Source organism: Perna viridis, chromosome 13 (genome assembly GCF_037379345.1).
Source record: "Perna viridis isolate PV_CMFRI_1.1 ecotype Kerala chromosome 13, ASM3737934v1, whole genome shotgun sequence".
Taxonomy (NCBI): domain Eukaryota; kingdom Metazoa; phylum Mollusca; class Bivalvia; order Mytilida; family Mytilidae; genus Perna; species Perna viridis.
This window is the reverse complement of record NC_142457.1, coordinates 15,815,051-15,833,815: the sequence shown is the minus strand read 5'-3', so window position 1 is coordinate 15,833,815 and position 18,765 is coordinate 15,815,051. Positions and strand designations below refer to the sequence as shown.

Genomic DNA, 18,765 nt, shown 5'->3' with positions numbered 1-18,765 from the left:
GCATTAAATTATTTCCAAGTACTCTGGTTTTACTGTAGTCAGATGGAACAATGTGGTGAAATAAAGCCTACATGTATTTGTCAAAAGATGAGGATGGATTTTAGTTAATGCATGCTTTTGTAGATCCATGTATCTTCATTATAAAAGAGGTCATTTTTGTATTCCCCTATTAAAAACAAAATTAATAAAATATAGCAAAGTTTTTATTAAAAATGATAATTAAAATCACTTACATACATCATGATAACTTGCGTCATAACATTTATGCATATTATACAAATTCATGTGAATACGTCATGGTTGCTACACAAAACACAAAATAAAAAAAAAATGACTCACAGAATCCTTGATACTCAAAGCTCCTTTTACTCAAATAAAACCAATAACGAAAAATTGTTGTTAACACAATTTAAACAAAGTCTCCGGGAAAATGTTCAGCGATCAAAAGTTCTTTTTAAAAGTCAAATAATGTCTCCCTGAAATAAAGATTAGTAGCTTCAGAATAAATCAATTTTGTTAAAAGTCTTTGCATTTTAGCAATAGCAGAGTCAACAGAATGAAATTACGAAAACTGTTCAAAACATGTCATTTTTGTCGGATGTGTAACCATGTTCAGGGTCGGTACATGTAAATGTTGACAGATCAAATTCTTCTATAATGTTTTTTCATTCATTGCAAAGGAAAAAAAGATCATGTGAGTCTTCCTATATACATTGTAGGGAGTTACAATATACAAGCCTAAATCTAACGAAAAACTACTCAAATGTACAAATTTGATTTGCGGGGTAAATCTCTTGAGATTTCTATACGAAAGTTTCCTGAAATTTAATAGCTTGATTCAAGCTAAAACAAGACCGTACATTTAACTCGTTACAGTAATATCTTACTTCTTAATAATAAAAACCGGTTTTATTTCGTTTTTTGTTTGCCTGAGTAATCTTACACCATTTTTAACCAGCAAAACAAAAGAATAACAATTGTACAACATAACAAAAATATAGACAATCTCTATTTGTACATTAAAAAGCGCAAACAAGTTGAGTTAAAAAATGTATAAAATAGCATATAGATAAAATTAAAGGCACAAAATAAAGAAACGATGATATAAAAGTTATTATTAACAATGTATTATGATCCTTTAGCTTTACATGAATTATCTGATATATCTTGTTTGATGTCTTGAAGTGATTTAAAGCTTTCAGCAAGGAATACATCGTTGTCAGATGAAGCGATGGCTTTAATCTCTGCCGTATCCTGAATGTTAATGCCAACCGTTATAACTTTAATACCCTTCTGTTTTAAAGCCTCGGCAGCAGGAATGGTATCGTGGGAGTTCACGTTAGATTGTCCATCTGTAAGAAGTATAACGACGTCTTCTGCTGCTCGTCTGCCTCCGTATTCCCCGCCATTAAATACTTCACATGCCGTTCGGAGTCCACCGGCGGTGTTTGTTGAGCCTGCAGTATACCGAGTGGTAGCGATAGCTTTTCCAACCTCTCCGTTGTTTCTATATCTACCGAAGCTAAATATAAGGTGCACTTCTGTACTGTATGTTATGAGAGCGAACTTGTGTTCGTTAGAAGTGCTTCCAATCTCTTCAACGAGTGCACGTACAAAATCTAACATGTAATCGAAATTGCCTTTTCCGACACTAGATGAAGAATCAAGGACAAATGCAATGTCTTTTCTGTCGACACAAGCTGAAACAAATATATTCGCCAAATGACAAAGAAGTGCATGTATATGTGGTACAAGAAATGAAACAAAATTAAATTCAGATTTTTGTATAAAACAAAAAAATATATTTTTCAAGGAGCCAATTGCACTTTTTTACAAATACATTTTATCGAATAGCAAAATATTTAACAAGGCTATTTTTTCTTTAAGATTAAAATTTCACAACTCATAAAGTTCGGCGACTAAAATGATAATGTTTCGATTTAACTACTATATATTGCACTATTCGTCATCTGACAAGCAAAGTCGATAGGAATTTCTAGGACAGCAACTATATGCGTTTTCTGCTTCCTTTGGCTTACATTTGGGTTGAGTTTGTCCCCATTTGCTCTGATCAGCATTTCCCTTCTTTAATGAAACATTAAAAAATGCATTCACCTAATTAACACACGATTTGCATTCAAATCCTTGAATTCTTTAACACAAAGAGACATTATGAATACCTTTTTCGCATCTTTCACCAGAGTAACCATTAGGGCATGCGCACACAAACGATGCCACACCAATACTGCACACTCCTCCGTTCAAGCAAGGATTATCGGCACAGGCTGATGGATCTGAAATAAACATTAATAAAAAGGATTGATAATGTATGATTCATTCAATAAAAAACCGTAAACGGTTAGAATATTTGATTATAGGCTTCCGAACTTATAACATATCTTGATAACCAAAGAGCATTTTCAAATATCTACAATCTACTTTGTAAAGTAAATATTTAAGAATTAAAGTAACAGTAATTTTGTGTTCATTTAAGAGGCTGTCCATGTAAAAATCAGGCAGATCCTATGATATAGGTTGCACAGGGTAAATTTCATCACACTGAATTAGTTTATCCAATGTAATGCTTATATTATACTTATGTTAAATACTAAACAATTATTTAAATCGACGATAGTTGACTCCGAAATTGATATTGAAGATCCAAAAAACCAACTACATTTTGCATGAAATAAAAGATTTATCTCCCCTTTTCAATGAATTAATGCTTTCTAAGAAATAATTTCTCTTAAACCGTTAAAGTTAATCAAAAACCAACATTCAGATTTGAGAAAGGATGTATTTGTGATATGAAATGGATGAAATTGTTTAAAAAAAAACTGTCACGTGCCACCCACTGCCTTGTTTTTTCGGTTAGAAGACTCTAAAGAATTACTGTTACTGTTACCTTGAGTTGTTTAATGTCTACATGCTATTTTAAGTAGACCTTTTTTAAATTTATAATGATCAAAGTATTGATTAGTTCAGACATATCGACGAATCGAACTAGGTAAACTTTATCTTGTATACCTCTGCATGTTGCTTTGATTAAATCAGTGGTAAGGCTAGATAATGCCTTAAAGTCATCAATCATGAATGAGTTTTTATCTACGGGTTCACTAGCCATCGCTTTAAGCTCTGTCGGATCGAAAGAGCCAACACCGATGGTGTAGACATGTGCACCGTCTTCCTTCGCTCTTTTGGCTTCTGGTATGGTGTTCTCCGCGTTTACGTTAGAAACTCCATCGGTAATTATAACGACTGAAAGATAGAAAAAAAAATATAACAGATAAGCCATTACTGTTGGTTTTATTTTACTTTAAAAAAAAACGTTGTCAATTGTATGCTTAGAAAAATAGTTGTTACTACTTCTAACCACTCTACTATTCTGTCGGTCAGGAACGCTCCTGGAATATCGGAAGTATTAACTGTTACTTAAATATCCAATACACAATTCAAACTTACGGTAGTTCTGTGCATCAGAACGGTCGCCCCTAGCTGGATTGAATATACTTCGGCGGACCATTTTTATTCCAGCGGCAGTGTTTGTATTGCCGTACTCATATCCAATACTGGAAATGGCATCTTGGACAGACTCTTTAGTGAGGTAGTCGTCAAGATGGAATCCCATTCTAGCGTTGGTAGAGTAAGATGCAACACCAACACGAGTGTGACCTTTTCCGATAGCCATTTCTTGGACAACTCTATGAACAAAATCCTTCACCAAGCGGAAGTTCTGCTGACCTATACTACCAGAGGAATCCAGAAGGAATGCAACATCAGCCTTGGCATCGCATGCTAAAATAGATATCATGAAATATTTCTTCAGTTCTAACTGATTAGCCAAACACGATTATCATACAATATTTATTACAAGAATCTAAATATTACAGTACCTCTGTACTTCGATAGTACAAAATTCACTGCAGTTACTACCGTTTATTTTATAAGATCTAATAATGAGTTTTTGATAACACACTCGAATTACCTAGGTTTTAACAACGGGACAAAATAACCAAAGGACAATCGAAAAATAAAAAAAATAAAATAAAATCGCATACCTTTTTCACAGTTCTGACCAGCGTATCCATCCTTACACTCACAGTAATACCCGTCTTGTTTGTTGACGCAATAACCTCCATTTTGACAGGGAGCTGCAGCACAGTAGTCCTGATCTAATTTTGGAGAAAAAAAACATAACGATAACATCACGCCGGAGCTTTCAAAGAACATGTATTATTCTGTTGTGTTTTAGGGTATCCCACACACTTTCTTCCGAAATTACTGGAGTGTTCTCCAGTTTTTAGTGGAGTTTTTCCGATTACATTTTATATCTTGTCATAACGTTTTTTGTATGATATGTGAGTTATTTATTATCCCTTTCCTTCCGATTTTGTCCAAGGATTCCCCCTCGTCTTTGTAAGACACTATATGTACAAAAACCATCGAAAAAAAATTACAGAGCAGCAAACATTTACACGGACATACCCCCTAAGAAAAAAAAAACAAACAAACAAAAACAAAAAATAAAATAAAAACAAAACAAAACAAAACAAAACACAAAGCAAATAAGAAAAAAAACTGGTAGCCTTATTTCGTGTAGTTGGTGTATTTGTTAAACAGAAACTTTGTAGAGGAACCTACCATTACATAGATAGGCCATAATCTGATCCGATATATCAGCTAGACCACTGACAGATTCTGTATTGTACATGTATGTGTTTTCAGGGTTGGAGACCGCTGCCATCATGAATTCCTTGTCTGAGGCCGAAAGTCCAATGCCTACAAATATAATAAGAATGATTTGAAAGAAATGATATGGACAGTGAACTCCGTCTAAAACAAACTTCTTTTGGGTTGTTAATTTCGTTCGGTTTAGACAGGTGTTTAGTTTTCTCAGGTTCAAAATACATTTAAATTGACGCAAAGGGATGAACAAACGGTCTAGTGTAGACAGGTTTTACTGTATTAAAAAGTATAAATACAATAAGGACTCTCACAGTAATACACGTGTATAAATACAATCAGGACTGTCGCAGTAATACACGTGTAGGAATACAATTAAGACTGTCGCAGTAATACACGTGTATAAACACAACCAGGACTGTCGACGTAATACACGTGTATAAATACAACCAAGACTTGTCACAGTAATACACTTGTAGAAATACAATTAGGAATGTCGCAGTGATACACTTGTATAAATATAATTAGGACTGTAGCAGTAATAGACTTGAATACATACAATCAGAAATTGTCGCAGTAATATACTTGTATAAATGTATACATGTTTGTATCTATCTTTTTAAATTTTACGCACCTCATGTGTGAGTACACATTTTATTATTTGTGATAAGATGTTGGCTATGTAGTGTACCCATTTATTTAACATATGCAAATTTAACAGTGTATCCTTAATTCACCTGTTAATTCAGATTAACAAAATATAAAACAAAAACCGTAATAATTGATTGTCATATGTCTTACCAACTCCAAAAACTTTCGTTCCCTTTTGTTTTAATTTGTTCGCTTCATGGATGACATCGCTCTCCTGTCTCATACTGTGAGTGATAAGAATAACATAGTTCGGAACATCAACTCTATCTCCGGCTTCTAGTATGCTGATACGTGCCTTTCGGAATGCTTCTGCTGGGTCGGGATTACCATCTGATCGTCTTGAAATGACAAAGAATCGAAAATTCGAAACGTTCAACAAAATATACAGCTACTGAAGTGAAAGGTTTAATGCTGCTCATTTTCTCTGTGCATATTTTCGAAAAAAAATCCCCCCTAAAAAACCAAAACAACTGCCTTTAGTTTAGACTAAAATATAAATAACTGTTCAATATCGTCTGAGATAACCTTTCCATATTGAACGTTAACTAATATGTGTGGTACTTACCCTACCTGTTTACCTAATCGATGCTTTCAGATTTAAATGGAGTCTGGATCGCTGTTTTTTTTTTCGATATGTTATTTTTTTTTCTTTGTTGTGTGTGCCTAATATTTGTTCGGTTGTTGCACTATGTTTGTTTTCATAACTGTTGTTTTCCTGGTTATCTGATTTTTTTCTGGGAGGGGTGTGGTTTTGCAGATTTATAGCTTCATTTCATGTATTATGACTCTGCTTTTTTGCAAATGAATATTTTGATCTTAAAGGTTTGAGAAATATATACTTTCATCCATTCAAATAACTTTGATCTACATATTATGCTTTTACACATATTACAAAATAATTTGATTCGATCTGATATACACCACAATGTCAAATTGTTGTTTCCGTAATGCTAGATGCTGTATTGGTTAAAACTGCAGAATAATGGCTTTAATGAAGCATTGACCGACCTTTTACAAGCTCCATAATACCTGATTGACGAAACTGCATTAATGACATTCCTCTTTTTCACACTCTCTCGGAATGTCAATTTCACATCTGCCGTTTTGCCAAACTGAACAATTCCAGCACGCATCATTCTGTTCCTGAATGACATTCTCTTTACAAGTGACTTCAAGAACTTTTTAACCTGTCTTAAATCCTTTCTTGTTACATATCGTGACGTATCGACAGCAAAAACAATATCGCCAGAAGCTTTACACCCTACAATAATAATTTAATGTCAGAAGTAAGACCATTTCTGATTAGATAAAAAAAATAAATTGTCATCTCATAGACCAAATTTTATAAGTGTGACGTCATCAACCTTTTAAATGATTTACTCCTTGAATTTTGATATTGAAATTAAATGATAAGGAATGGCTGTTACATGTATTATTTTTTCCGATCTATTTCAAATAACATATACATGCAACAACCTTAAATAACAAAATGCTATAATGATGTTGAAACAAAAGGCTCCCAGGAGCTTAAATTGTTCACCTTGTTGAATTTTGCCTTTCAAAGGCAATAAATTTAACAAGAAGTTGTCCAACAATTTTAACTCGAGAAGTCTTTGGTAGGACTTATCACAAGATTTTTTCAACAATTTAAAGTTTCTTTTAATCTATCATAGTTTTTAAGATATTGACTGAAAACTATTTAAAAAAGTCTTTTTTTTTTCACAATAACTCTTACAAGGAGTCTGAGGACTTTTGTAGTCCTAATACTATGGATCATTTCAGCTACTGAAATAATTTGGATAAATCTAACGGTTTTGGCGATATATGCGAAAAACTACTGTCTGACCCCTATTTTCTACTTTTAGTAACGGCGGTCATGTTTTTCGACAAATATCCCCACATCAGTTCTATGCAATATACCACAAGGAATATTCATACCAAGTTGGGTTTCAATCGGTCAAGTAGTGTCCGAGGAGAAGATTTTTGAAAGAAATAACATTAAAAATGGCAAAAATCGTTGAAAAAGGGCAATTACTCCAACATCGCTTTACGGATTAAAACCAAAATTTGACCAGAGATAGATCTCATCATGCTAAACACTTTTGCCTCGTCAAAATTTAGCTAAACCTAACAATTTTTGAGATATATGTGAAAAACTGCTCTCTGACCCCCAGGTTCTATTTTTAGTAACGGCAGCCATGTTCCTAAAGGAATATTTATACAAAGCTTGGTTCTAATTTGTCAAGCAGTTTCAGCGGAGAAGAGTTTTGTATAATTGTTAACGACGACGACGACGACGGTCGCCAAGTGATGGCAATTGCTCACTTGGCCTTTAGACAGGTGAGCTAAAAATCGTTTGAACAACTTCACATTGATTGTTTACCCTTCGTAGGGAAATATACACATCGTATCGGCGCTTAACTCACGGAAAATGACAATTTGTTATAATATTGAAACGTTTAATTCTTGTAAGACAGGACATTAAAGAGTTTTTAAATATAATGCAGTAAATATGCAAATGCTATAAGTGCCTCTGTATTGTAAAAAAGGTGTGACGGACTGACTCATGGACGCCTTTTTAAGTCCCAGTGCCTGTTCCGGTGCAGGACAAAAATTAAAAAAATTATTACTTATACGATATTGTCCTACATATATGTATCTTATTCACTATTCTGAAAGCAGGCAATGGTATAGCGTTTCTGTATTCACAACAAAGTCTCACTATCTTTTTTCATTTACTCTTTGAGCAGTTGTCTCCCTAAAGGATTAGTTTAATAACAATGTCTCTGAATCTATTGTACTTACTTTTTGAGCAGTTATCTCCCTAAAGGACTAGTTTAATAACAATGTCTCTGAATCTATTGTACTTACTTTTTGAGCAGTTATCTCCCGTAAATCCTGGAACACAGTCACATCGATAACCAAGAGCATCACTGTGGCAGCTGCCTCCATGTTGACATGGGTTACCAGAACAGAAATCGGACACTAGAATGAAAAATGTAACATGATTTACATGGTCAAATGTACCTTTGACCATGAATACATACTTATACCATAGTACAACGTACGTTCCACCATATACGCATACTACACACAAACTGTTACTCAAGTAATGTGTAGCTTTGTACATGTACCCGTACTAATACCATAGTAAACTGTACCTTTGACCATGAATACATTAAGTTGGTACACATAAAAAGATTTTAAGATCTTAACTGCTCATTTTCAAAAATTTCATTTTAGAGAAATGTTTTATTTTCAGTATTTAGGTTTGTGGAAGACATTTGGCTTTGCAATATTTTGATTTAATCTGTAAACAAAATCCGATTAATATATAAACTAAAATGTAATATCATTTATATTATACTTACCTTGCTTAACAGGTTTAAGAACTTGGTCACTCATAGCCATAACGTCTTTTTCATCCTTGATTTCTTCTACATTAACACCCTGAACTAAAGCAATATTGTCAAGTTCCTCACGTCTCCTCAATTGTATTCCGATCGGAATAATATTTATTCCGGAAGATATAGTCATTTCCGCTTCCATCATAGTTTCATCTTTTTTAATATCAGCCGAACCATCAGACATTAAGAAAATAACGTTTCTAACGTCACGGCGGTCATCAGCAGAATTAAACATCCTTGTTCGAACCTCCTTGAGAGCATCAGCCATATTGGCTTGGCCACGTGTGTAGTGAATTGAATCAACAGCACGAGTAATCGTATTGGTGTCATGGTAACGGTTCATGTTAAACTGCACCATTGGTCTTGAACTGTATTTCATAAATCCAACACGGACTCCACATTCTTCCACGTTCATTTCACGTACAAGCGTCTCGGAATATCTCTTCATTCTATCGAATGTTTGCTCGCCAATGTTGGAGGAGGAATCCAGCATGAAAACAACATCCGCCTCTCCTGTACACTCTACAAAAATGTGATAATTATGTAATGATAAATTTCTATCCTTCTTTTTTGTATTGTTCTGTGATTGTTTAGTTTGTAAGTTTGTTTTCAGGATTGGACAGAAGACTTTTTTCACGTAATATTGCTTCAATGATCTGATCTTAACTCGGATATCTCAATTTCATATTAATTAGCATGATCTTTACTTGTTTTTGTAAAGCATCGCCCTAGGACGTTGCGTTACAAATAAACTGCAAGTCTACATTAAGAAATACCAAACACACAAGTTATTAAATTGTAGAATTCGCATATTTAATTACCACTTATTAATTTGTTTTGCCAATAGCATGTCAGCTTAACCTATTGTTTGAATAAAAGCGCAAAAACAAAAAGCTTCACTTGTTGGTCTATTCTGTTGAACACATTGAGGCCAGGTATATTACTCAGCTCGAAAGGAGATTACAACTAACCCTTCTCGCAATTCGCGCCATAGTTCCCTTCTTTACAAATACATCTGTAACTTCTAAGTCCATCAACACACTCAGCGTTGTTCTTGCAAGGATTTGGACTACACAGGTTGGCATCTGTTTTGTAAAATATTTAGCTAAGTGAAGCAGAGATTTTGGTGACATACCCAATTTACATTACCTTATGTACCAAATGTTTGGCCACGAAGAAGAGCAAAAAACGTCAGCTCTTTGGCCTAAATTCAACAGTTAGTATGACTGTACAAAATATCGACCACTTAAAAGATTAGTCACTGGAACATTTCATGTTTGAAAGCTGCTGAATAAATGAACATGTCTTGCTGAACTGATTTAAAAATACCACACAAAACTATTTTACGATAGCTTTGTTTAAGGCTATGAGGAATATAAAATATACTTTATAAAATTCTCACGTGGTCAAAATGAATATTATCAACAAATAAAGTAAATAGTTCTAGTGTTCATGACGAAATTATACATGCAGTTGCAGAGTATATACTTGAGCCTTACCTTTAGAAGCAAGTATCTGCATTACCCAATCTATGCAGTTATGTTTTAATAATCACTTCATTTTAAATTTTAAGTATTCGGATTAAATGTAAACATGTTTGTCAAAAGTAGATGAAAAATAACACATCAAATATAGACGGTTTACCTGTGCAGAGTGGAGTAACAAGTTTGTCTTTCAGTACATCAAGGGAATTATAGTCATCAACCTTAATAAGATTTGATTGAACAGGTTCTGATGTCAATCCTCGTAGTTCAGCAGAGTCACTAGTGAAACCTACAGCAATAGTTATCAAGGTTGCACCAGTATCTTTCAACATCATTGCTTCTGGAAGTGTTCTCGTGTGTTCTATATTTGACTCGCCATCCGTCACCATGACAACAACATTAGGAACACCTAGTTGATGAAGAAATATATTTGATCAAATTAGTGAACAGAAAGAACTTACCAAAGTACAATGCAATGCTAAGCGAGGCAAAGCTTGATACGGCCGCAGATGCCCGCTAATTTTTTAACTGCCTCAAGTGATAACCCCCTCCCCCTTGTTCCCCAAAAAATTCAAGTATCCTTATGGAGAATGCCACTTTGTAGTACAATTTGAAAAGAGATCCAATTAATTTAGTTAAGTAAATTTCTGAACACCATAAAACACCCCTTTCTGGCACTTTTTGTCCCTCATTCCTGAAGGTTTTGTGTTTTGACCCTAAAATCTATCCTTATGTGACCTTTTATGGTGTAGAATATTGCGGAGAAATATCATAGGCATCTATATGCTTTGACTGATGTTATATAGTTAATATATAAAATTGAATAAATTAGTTAAACAGGGTTTGTTGTTATTGTCCTAGTGAATCTAGTTAAAGATCATCATTGAGTAATTCAAAGAGCCATACTGCAAGTTGTTGTTGTCACGATAGCCTTATTTGCAATAATAGAAATATCGCAATTACTTTTAAATATAGCTACTATCTAAAATACACAGCTCTTTTTCTGATGTAATATTTTCAACAATAGTGTAGATCCATTCCTACACTAGAAATTCTTGGCAAGTTATGAGTGTTTTACTAGCCAAAATTACTTCTTCGATGTTTTGTCTGACTTTCCAATTCGAGGATATGATGACATTTACAAATATTGCAATGCATACATGTACAACTAGTAGCTGCCAAGCTTCAAATTTCGTTATAGCAATAGTTCCAAATTTAATCAATTTTAAATTCATTAAAAATAAGAATAGCTATTCTTAATATATCATAACCATCATAAATATTTACCAGGTCTGTCACCATTGCTTTGTGTAAACTGATATTCTCTGACCATTCGGAGGGCATCTTGCGTGTTTGTTGAACCGTATACATAACGTATACCACGAATTGCTTTGTTAATGTCATCTGCATTATTATATGTATTAAGATAGAATTCTTGCCTGGCGCTGTCACTGAAACTTACAACTCCAACTCTGAAGTTACCGCTATCAATACTGAGATCTGAAATAGTTCTGGTTACAAATCGGAGGACATTGTCGAAATTATATCGACCAACACTACCAGAGGAATCGAGTACGAATACAACATCAGCTCTCGAAGTACATTCTAAAACAAAAACGATAAAATAAAAATTCATTATAAATATACTTTATACCTGTTTAATACGAAAAGGAGAACTTTTGGAGTAAAAAACATTCAATCGTATTCAATGCACATATTTTTCTGTACATCGAAACTTTGTGCTCCCAAATTTTAGAGGACTTTGGGTTGCCTATTTACTTTTGTTCCTTTGTACGTGTTATTTTTCTTATTATATGCTTATTTAATGTGTGTTTTCCTCTCTCTTTTTCCTGGATGTAAAAAGAATAACCCGCAGTAGCACTAAGCTTGTCGTAAAAGGCGAATAAATAGCGCTCAGAACCATGGCCAGGACCGCGACGCCCTGCACACTGAACAACTGGGTTGTGTGTCCAATGTGTTTGAATGGGGTTACCCTAGTATGGGGTCGTCAGGTCTTAATACGGAAAACCTTACCATAGTGGTGCACTGTTTTGGGAATGATGCCACGTTTCTCGCACGTTAAGGAACAATGTTAGTGGCATCCGATAGGAGGTGGAGATCGGCGTCGCTACTGAAGGCAATATTGCCCGAGACTTCTCACCACCTCTCCCTATGTCCAGTGACAATAAACCCTACGTTCAGCGCCCGGGTAAAGCTGAAATATGGCTACGCTTTCAACCAATCTATCGTTCTTATCCTTGGAAATGTTCTTTTGGTTTTTCGCTCGAATATTTTTCTTTTGATTTCCGATCAAATCATGGTTCCTTTGATTACTGTTTTGCATTCATAATGCCAACATATGGTTTAATGAAAAAAGACTCGACTCAACAATCCTATACATAACAAATCATATAATTGGCTACGCAAGCAGTGCTAAAGAATATTTAAGAATTCATGTGGATAATGAGTACATGTAGATATCATTTGAAAGCAATACATTATATTATGTGTGCATGATTACGAAGATTCCGATTTGGAACTCACTTCCGGTATATGGTATAAAGGTGGTTGTTGGTCGTGGAGTTGTTGTAATCACTGGTCGTTGTCTATAGGGAGGCCAGTCGGACATTTTGGACACTGAAGAATAAAGCCATAAACAATTATCTTCATACCTAAAATAATTGAGTGGTAAGTTGACACTTTATATATTGAATTAACTAACCCCTCCCCGTTGGTCTAAACATTAACCCTTCGATGTAAATTGATAGACACCACGTAGCCTGTATTTTCATAAATCAAGGGTAGAAGAAAATTATTCTGATTGCAAATACTGATGACCTACTTAAGGAATGCATGAATGACAAAAGTCATCGGTCGCCATTATTGTTATTATTAAAGTTGGTTCCGTTGCAATCATGAAATTGTTGGTTATGCATGCATTTAATTATCAGCTGCTTTAGTGAGGAAAATCTCCTACATAGCAGAACATTTAAGTAGCACTCCAGCTAAGGATCATGCAAAATGAGATTCATGGGTAAAAAGCCTATATATTTGTTATTTTTGATATTTTGTTTGAAATGTCATAGTAAACAGAAATCAACATGTGTTTTTTTTCATATAACCTGTGCTTTTAGGAGATAAAAATAATATAGAATGCACTGTAGATTTCAAAATTAAGGGAGATAACTCTGTAAATGACGCTGAAATACAATGGGATATACTGGGTTTTCAATGTTGATTATCTCCTAAGAGCAGGCAGATTTGAATGAATAATTACACTTTTCATAGTATAGACCCATAAAACAACATAATTACAAAAATAACAAAATGTAGCCTTTTTTGGGGTGTATCGCATTTTTCAGATTTTGCATGATTCTTACAAAGACAGCTACTTAAAAATCAGTTCTGTTTGATTTATTGTACATGTAGGGTAAACAATTAATATTGAAATATAAATCTAATTTTGAATGCATACAAAAATTCTTAAGGTATACAGTAAATCACAATGGCGAAGTTAAAAATAACAATAATATACTATATATGGAATGATGATCTAACTTAACTATGTTAGTAAACTCTTCTATTTATTTCTGATAATGTCACTTACTTAATAAAAATCTCATTTCATTATGCATATACGTAGAAAGTTGAAAATAATTTCGATAATATCTATGAAATATCTATGAATATTTAACATGCCAAAGTTGTTTGAACTTTGAACTTTAGAATCTTTAAACAAGAAAACAAAGTCCTCATAACGGTTATCTATGCAATGATGAACTATGCACTGAGAGTCCGATTTCAGTCTTGCTAGAAGATGACTTGTAATACCGAGAATAGATTTTTACTAGTTTCATATATTTTACAACATCAAAATGTTTATAGGTCATATCTTAAAAAAAAATAGAAATAATGACGAAAACTACCTCATAGTAAAAGTAAAACTGTAAAAGGCATAAACATATCAATATATTTAACTTCGTCCTCAAACAGCTTACCCTTGCCTCATATAAGTTATTAAATCTGTTATAAACATAATTTAGAAACCTGGGAATAACTGTGACAACATGAACTTTATCCATGAATGAATTCTTACTTCCTTTCAAACGAGCATCGATGAGACCAGGAATCTCATCAAGGTCACTGCGTCTTCTGGTCAAAAACTGGTACGTTGACAATGGGTGGGAAGCCAGTTCATCGAGTTCAGTGCGATCACCAATTTCCATACCAATTACAAAGAGACCTGTTCCACTATCCTCTAACCTTTCGGCTGCTCTCCATGCATTGTTGGTGTTCAAACTCTTGTCTTGTCCTGTTAACAACAGCACATGGTTCCTTGCAAAGTCCCTTTCACCTCTTTGTGGAATTAACATATTTGTTCTGACATAGTCAAGCGCCCTCTCTGTGTTAGTTCCACCAGGGCGGTATGCAATGTTATCGATAGCCCGTTTCATCGTTCTTGGATTCTTTATATGCTCACGGAGATCGAATTGACGATTAGCATAAGAGCTGTATCTTAAAAATCCGATTCTGTATTCATCATCGGCAACACTGAGTCTATCTACTAGGTCTTTGCTGAAAGACTTCATCCACTTGAAATGTTCAGGGGTCACGGAAGAGTCGAGAACAACAACAAGGTCATATCCGTCTGTACGGCCAGGTGTAGTTGTTGGAGGTTGTGTAGTTGCTGCAAAATTAGGTAAGATGCTTTACTAATCTTGTTTTATTTCATTGTATTAATGACCTGACAGGAACATGTTTAAAAATGCATTATTTTTGTGAAGGTACCACAAAGGTGACGAGAATACCCCTGGACTATCATAGGAACAGGCATGACTTTTGTTTCATAAGTTATATAATTTAGGTCGATTAATCTACAAAGTCTAATAGTCTACCTACAAAGCTATAATTCGTTATAGGTACAGCTGTGTTCCTTACCAGTGCAATTAAACAAAGTGCACATTTTGGTGGAACTTGGTATATTTGCTTTACTTCCCTGAAGTGTAATTTGTGTACGGTTTCCATATATTATTTGTTAAATTGTTGTACTTATTTTATTTACATTTTTCCTCTTTGTTTTGCAGTTGCTATAACCAATAACCGTGGCATATGAACCATTATATGTACGAAGATGTTCCAAAACACAATATATGTATAGATATTCAATCTCAAATAAAAGTTCAAATTCAGAAATTACAGCTTACTTTAGTTTTGCCATTGTATCATTTTTTACGCGTCAACAGTTTCCTGTCCTCTTTTGTCAACCCCGCACGTAATAATTGATAATGAACTCGGCGGATGTTTCTAGAAAAACAAGAGGACGCCTCCCCTTTCGGCGCAGATGGCCCATGCTTCCAGTTTTTAGTGGTTTTAAGTCCTGGTTTCTTATTTGCTTTTGAAACGTTGTACCCTATTTTTATATTACTTTCTTTTGATTTTTAAACCAACCCAAGTTCTCTTGATTGTTCTGTTGACTGAGTGCGATTCAAAAACTAGTTATGCAGAAAAAAGTTTAACAAATGTGACAAATGAATATCACAAATGCAAATATAAAACCTACAAGTACGAACAAGCGGCATTTTGCAATGAAATCCAAGTATATGTATGATACATACTTGTGGTGGTAGTCGTTGTTGTTGTTGTTATCCTCGGTCTACGTCTCATCGGTGGTGCAACCTTTGGCTCTGAAATATGGACAAAACTATTTAACAAAGCAGTAAATTGCCTTAACAATGCTTAATTAATTCAATACACGAAAGGTAAAATACCAAGAAAATAGAAATACTAATACATTAGTAAAATCTCTTGAGTAGTCAAGGAAAAGTTGCACTTACGAGGTTTAAACATTGTAAAACTCGTAAAATGGATTACCTTCCTTTAAAGTTTTCCTACAGATAATCCAACAAGCGTTTTACATATATGACGCTTCAAATGGGCATATATGTAAAACGCTTGTTGGATTATCTCCTTTTGGCGACATACAAGAACAATTATATTTCATCATGCATATAAACATATGTTGCCCAACCTTGCTATAAAGTTTCATTAAAATCTCTTGAGTAGTCAAGGAGGAGTTGCACTTACCAGGTTTACACATTGTAAAACCCGTAAAATGGATTATCTTCCTTTAAAAATTTCCAACAGTTATTACATCTACATTTCTCTTTGCAAAAAGAACATTTGGAACCAAAATAAACCTTCCTATAAAATTTGATCAAAATTTCTTGAGCGATTTATAATGTATGATGACTTGCACTTAAGAAGTTTAAAACATATAGAACCCTTAATTTGAATTATCTCCATTTGCAGTCTTCTGATAGTAAAGATAATCCTTTATGCATATCAAAATATGATACCCAACGTTTCTTGAACAAATTTCCCTTGAGCGGTTTAGGAGGAGTTTGAAAATATAAACCCCTTGATTTGGATTATCTCCATTTAGTGTCCTCTGACAGTAACAATATTCCTATATGCACGTATACAAGTGATATCCAACTTTCCAATCAAGTTTTATAGAAATTCATTGAGCGGTTTACAAGGACGTGCTCTTACAAGAAATGTGGACAGACGGGGTGATTTCTATATAACCCCAAGCTTTGTTTGCAGGGGGTGGTTTAATATATTTATCCGCTGTTTTCATGTATTTGTTTTTTCTGGAGGGAACATTTTCATACACTAAATTTTATACATTGGAAGAGTTTAATGTTTTAGTACTGTCTCATTTTATCCCATTATATCGCAGTATCAATGTTTGTTACACATGTTAATTGTTGGACTCAGATAAAAGCTTAGATGTTCCATTCCAACAAACAACATCAACAGAAAGATAAGATAACTCATATATATAAATTTACATACATACCGTCCTTAAGAGCGAATCTGAACTGTTCTGGAATTTTGTTTAAACCACTCTCACTTCTCGTTAGATATTCATAGGTACTGAGTGGATGGGATGATAACTCATCAATTTCTGTGCGGTCACCGATGTTAAGTCCGACGGCGTACACATATATACCGTCATCTTCGGCTCTTTCTGCCGCTGCCCAAGCTCTGTTAGTATCTAGAAACGATTAGAAAATCAAAAGCATCACAATATACCATTTAGATGTTAGTTTTTAAACACCTAAATCCTGAATTGAAACCTCAAATGAGAAATCATATTCTGACTTTTTTGACAAGCAATACATAAACGTATATAAAAAAATGAAGTCAACCCATCTCAAAACCAGGCACTTATATCATAATGAGACAAGTTGACAGAAAAGGTTTTTTTTTAAAAGGAAGTGTTAATTAAGATTGGATCCCAAACTGGATATACACAACGTTTTGAGTTGAAAACTCATTGCATCTGATAATTTTAACAAAAAATGAAATTACTGATTCAAAATCTCTCTCACTGCAAAAACAAACCTGTTAAACTACATCCTGCTTTGAAATAAACATATTTAAGTACGTCTTACCGGCGCTCTTGTCATTTGCTGTCAAATGTAAAATGAAGTTTCTAGCATAGTCCCTGTCACCATTCACTCTTTTGAACATTCGTTGTCTAGCCAAGTCAAAAGCTCTTTCAGTATTTGTTTGGCCTCCACGATACTGTACTCTGTTAACGGCGCGCTTGAATCCTCTAGCGTCATTTGCATAGTCTTTGAGGTTAAATTGTACATCACCTTCAAGAAAAATATAAAAAAAAACTATCATTAATGTGCAGTTGCGCATCCAGAGGTGCAGGGCGTTGACAAACCTCCTTTTTTATTGAATTCATTATTGGGGTGTGGCATCTTTGACCTCTCCTTACTCGAACATATTCAGAGATATCTGAAATCTGACTACAAAATGCAGAAAAAGGATTTCAAATTGAGTAATAAAAAAATATTTTAAAAAATCGAAAAAAATTGGACAAAAAAATATTTATTTTTCTTGTGGGTATGGCGACTTTGACCCCTTATAACTAGAAAACGTACATGTTAGAGATATCTGAAATATGATTGAAAAACGTTAGGGATTTCGTTAGGGAATGCAATAAAATAAATCGAAATTTTAAAAAAATGATGAATTTGATTTTCTTTAGGCGAGGCCGAATTTAGCCCCCTTTAACTCCACAACAGCCTCTCTTGTAAACAATTTTTAAAATAAAATGTCATAAGGAACAGATTGACATTTGAATCATGAAAATCCGATCAACAGTAAGTTTTCTCTATCAATTCTAAACACCTATAACCCCCTTTAAGGCCCTTATTTCCAAATGGGGTATGGCAAAAACCTCCCAAAACCATTTGGCTCTCCGTCATGTTCCTTTAAACAATTTGTTAAAGTTTCAAAAAATTTTAGTCAAGTTTTCGTAAATAAACTATAATTCACATATATGCATATATGCATATAATCATGGTGCAAATGTAGAACAATATTGCTTTAATTCTTTTTGAGTTACAAATTACACAAAGTAGGTGCCGTTTATATCATTGAATAATCACAAATTAATTGAACTATTCTATAATAGGAGCTGAGTATTTACAGCATGTATATATTTGATATACAAGAGT

At 34.0% G+C, this 18,765-nt stretch overlaps 1 protein-coding gene across 20 annotated transcripts in view; it reads right to left on the bottom strand.

The window, feature by feature from the left end:
- Positions 1-185: 185 nt before the first annotated feature.
- Positions 186-18,765, bottom strand: part of LOC148599731 (uncharacterized) — a 213,592-nt gene continuing 195,012 nt past the window's right edge. For all 20 annotated transcript variants that reach the window (XM_088559211.1, XM_088559217.1, XM_088559219.1 and 17 more), the window contains 18 exons: positions 17,686-17,892; positions 17,088-17,285; positions 15,841-15,909; positions 14,322-14,912; positions 12,770-12,862; positions 11,513-11,830; positions 10,386-10,634; positions 9,713-9,826; positions 8,706-9,263; positions 8,206-8,319; positions 6,364-6,595; positions 5,485-5,672; positions 4,642-4,779; positions 4,059-4,172; positions 3,463-3,795; positions 3,028-3,258; positions 2,181-2,294; positions 186-1,700 (listed from right to left, as the gene is read on the bottom strand). In XM_088559211.1, coding sequence (XP_088415337.1) covers positions 1,129-1,700; positions 2,181-2,294; positions 3,028-3,258; positions 3,463-3,795; positions 4,059-4,172; positions 4,642-4,779; positions 5,485-5,672; positions 6,364-6,595; positions 8,206-8,319; positions 8,706-9,263; positions 9,713-9,826; positions 10,386-10,634; positions 11,513-11,830; positions 12,770-12,862; positions 14,322-14,912; positions 15,841-15,909; positions 17,088-17,285; positions 17,686-17,892 — 4,433 coding nt within the window. In that variant the 3' untranslated portion in view covers positions 186-1,128. The remainder of the gene's footprint in view (positions 1,701-2,180; positions 2,295-3,027; positions 3,259-3,462; positions 3,796-4,058; positions 4,173-4,641; positions 4,780-5,484; positions 5,673-6,363; positions 6,596-8,205; positions 8,320-8,705; positions 9,264-9,712; positions 9,827-10,385; positions 10,635-11,512; positions 11,831-12,769; positions 12,863-14,321; positions 14,913-15,840; positions 15,910-17,087; positions 17,286-17,685; positions 17,893-18,765) is intronic.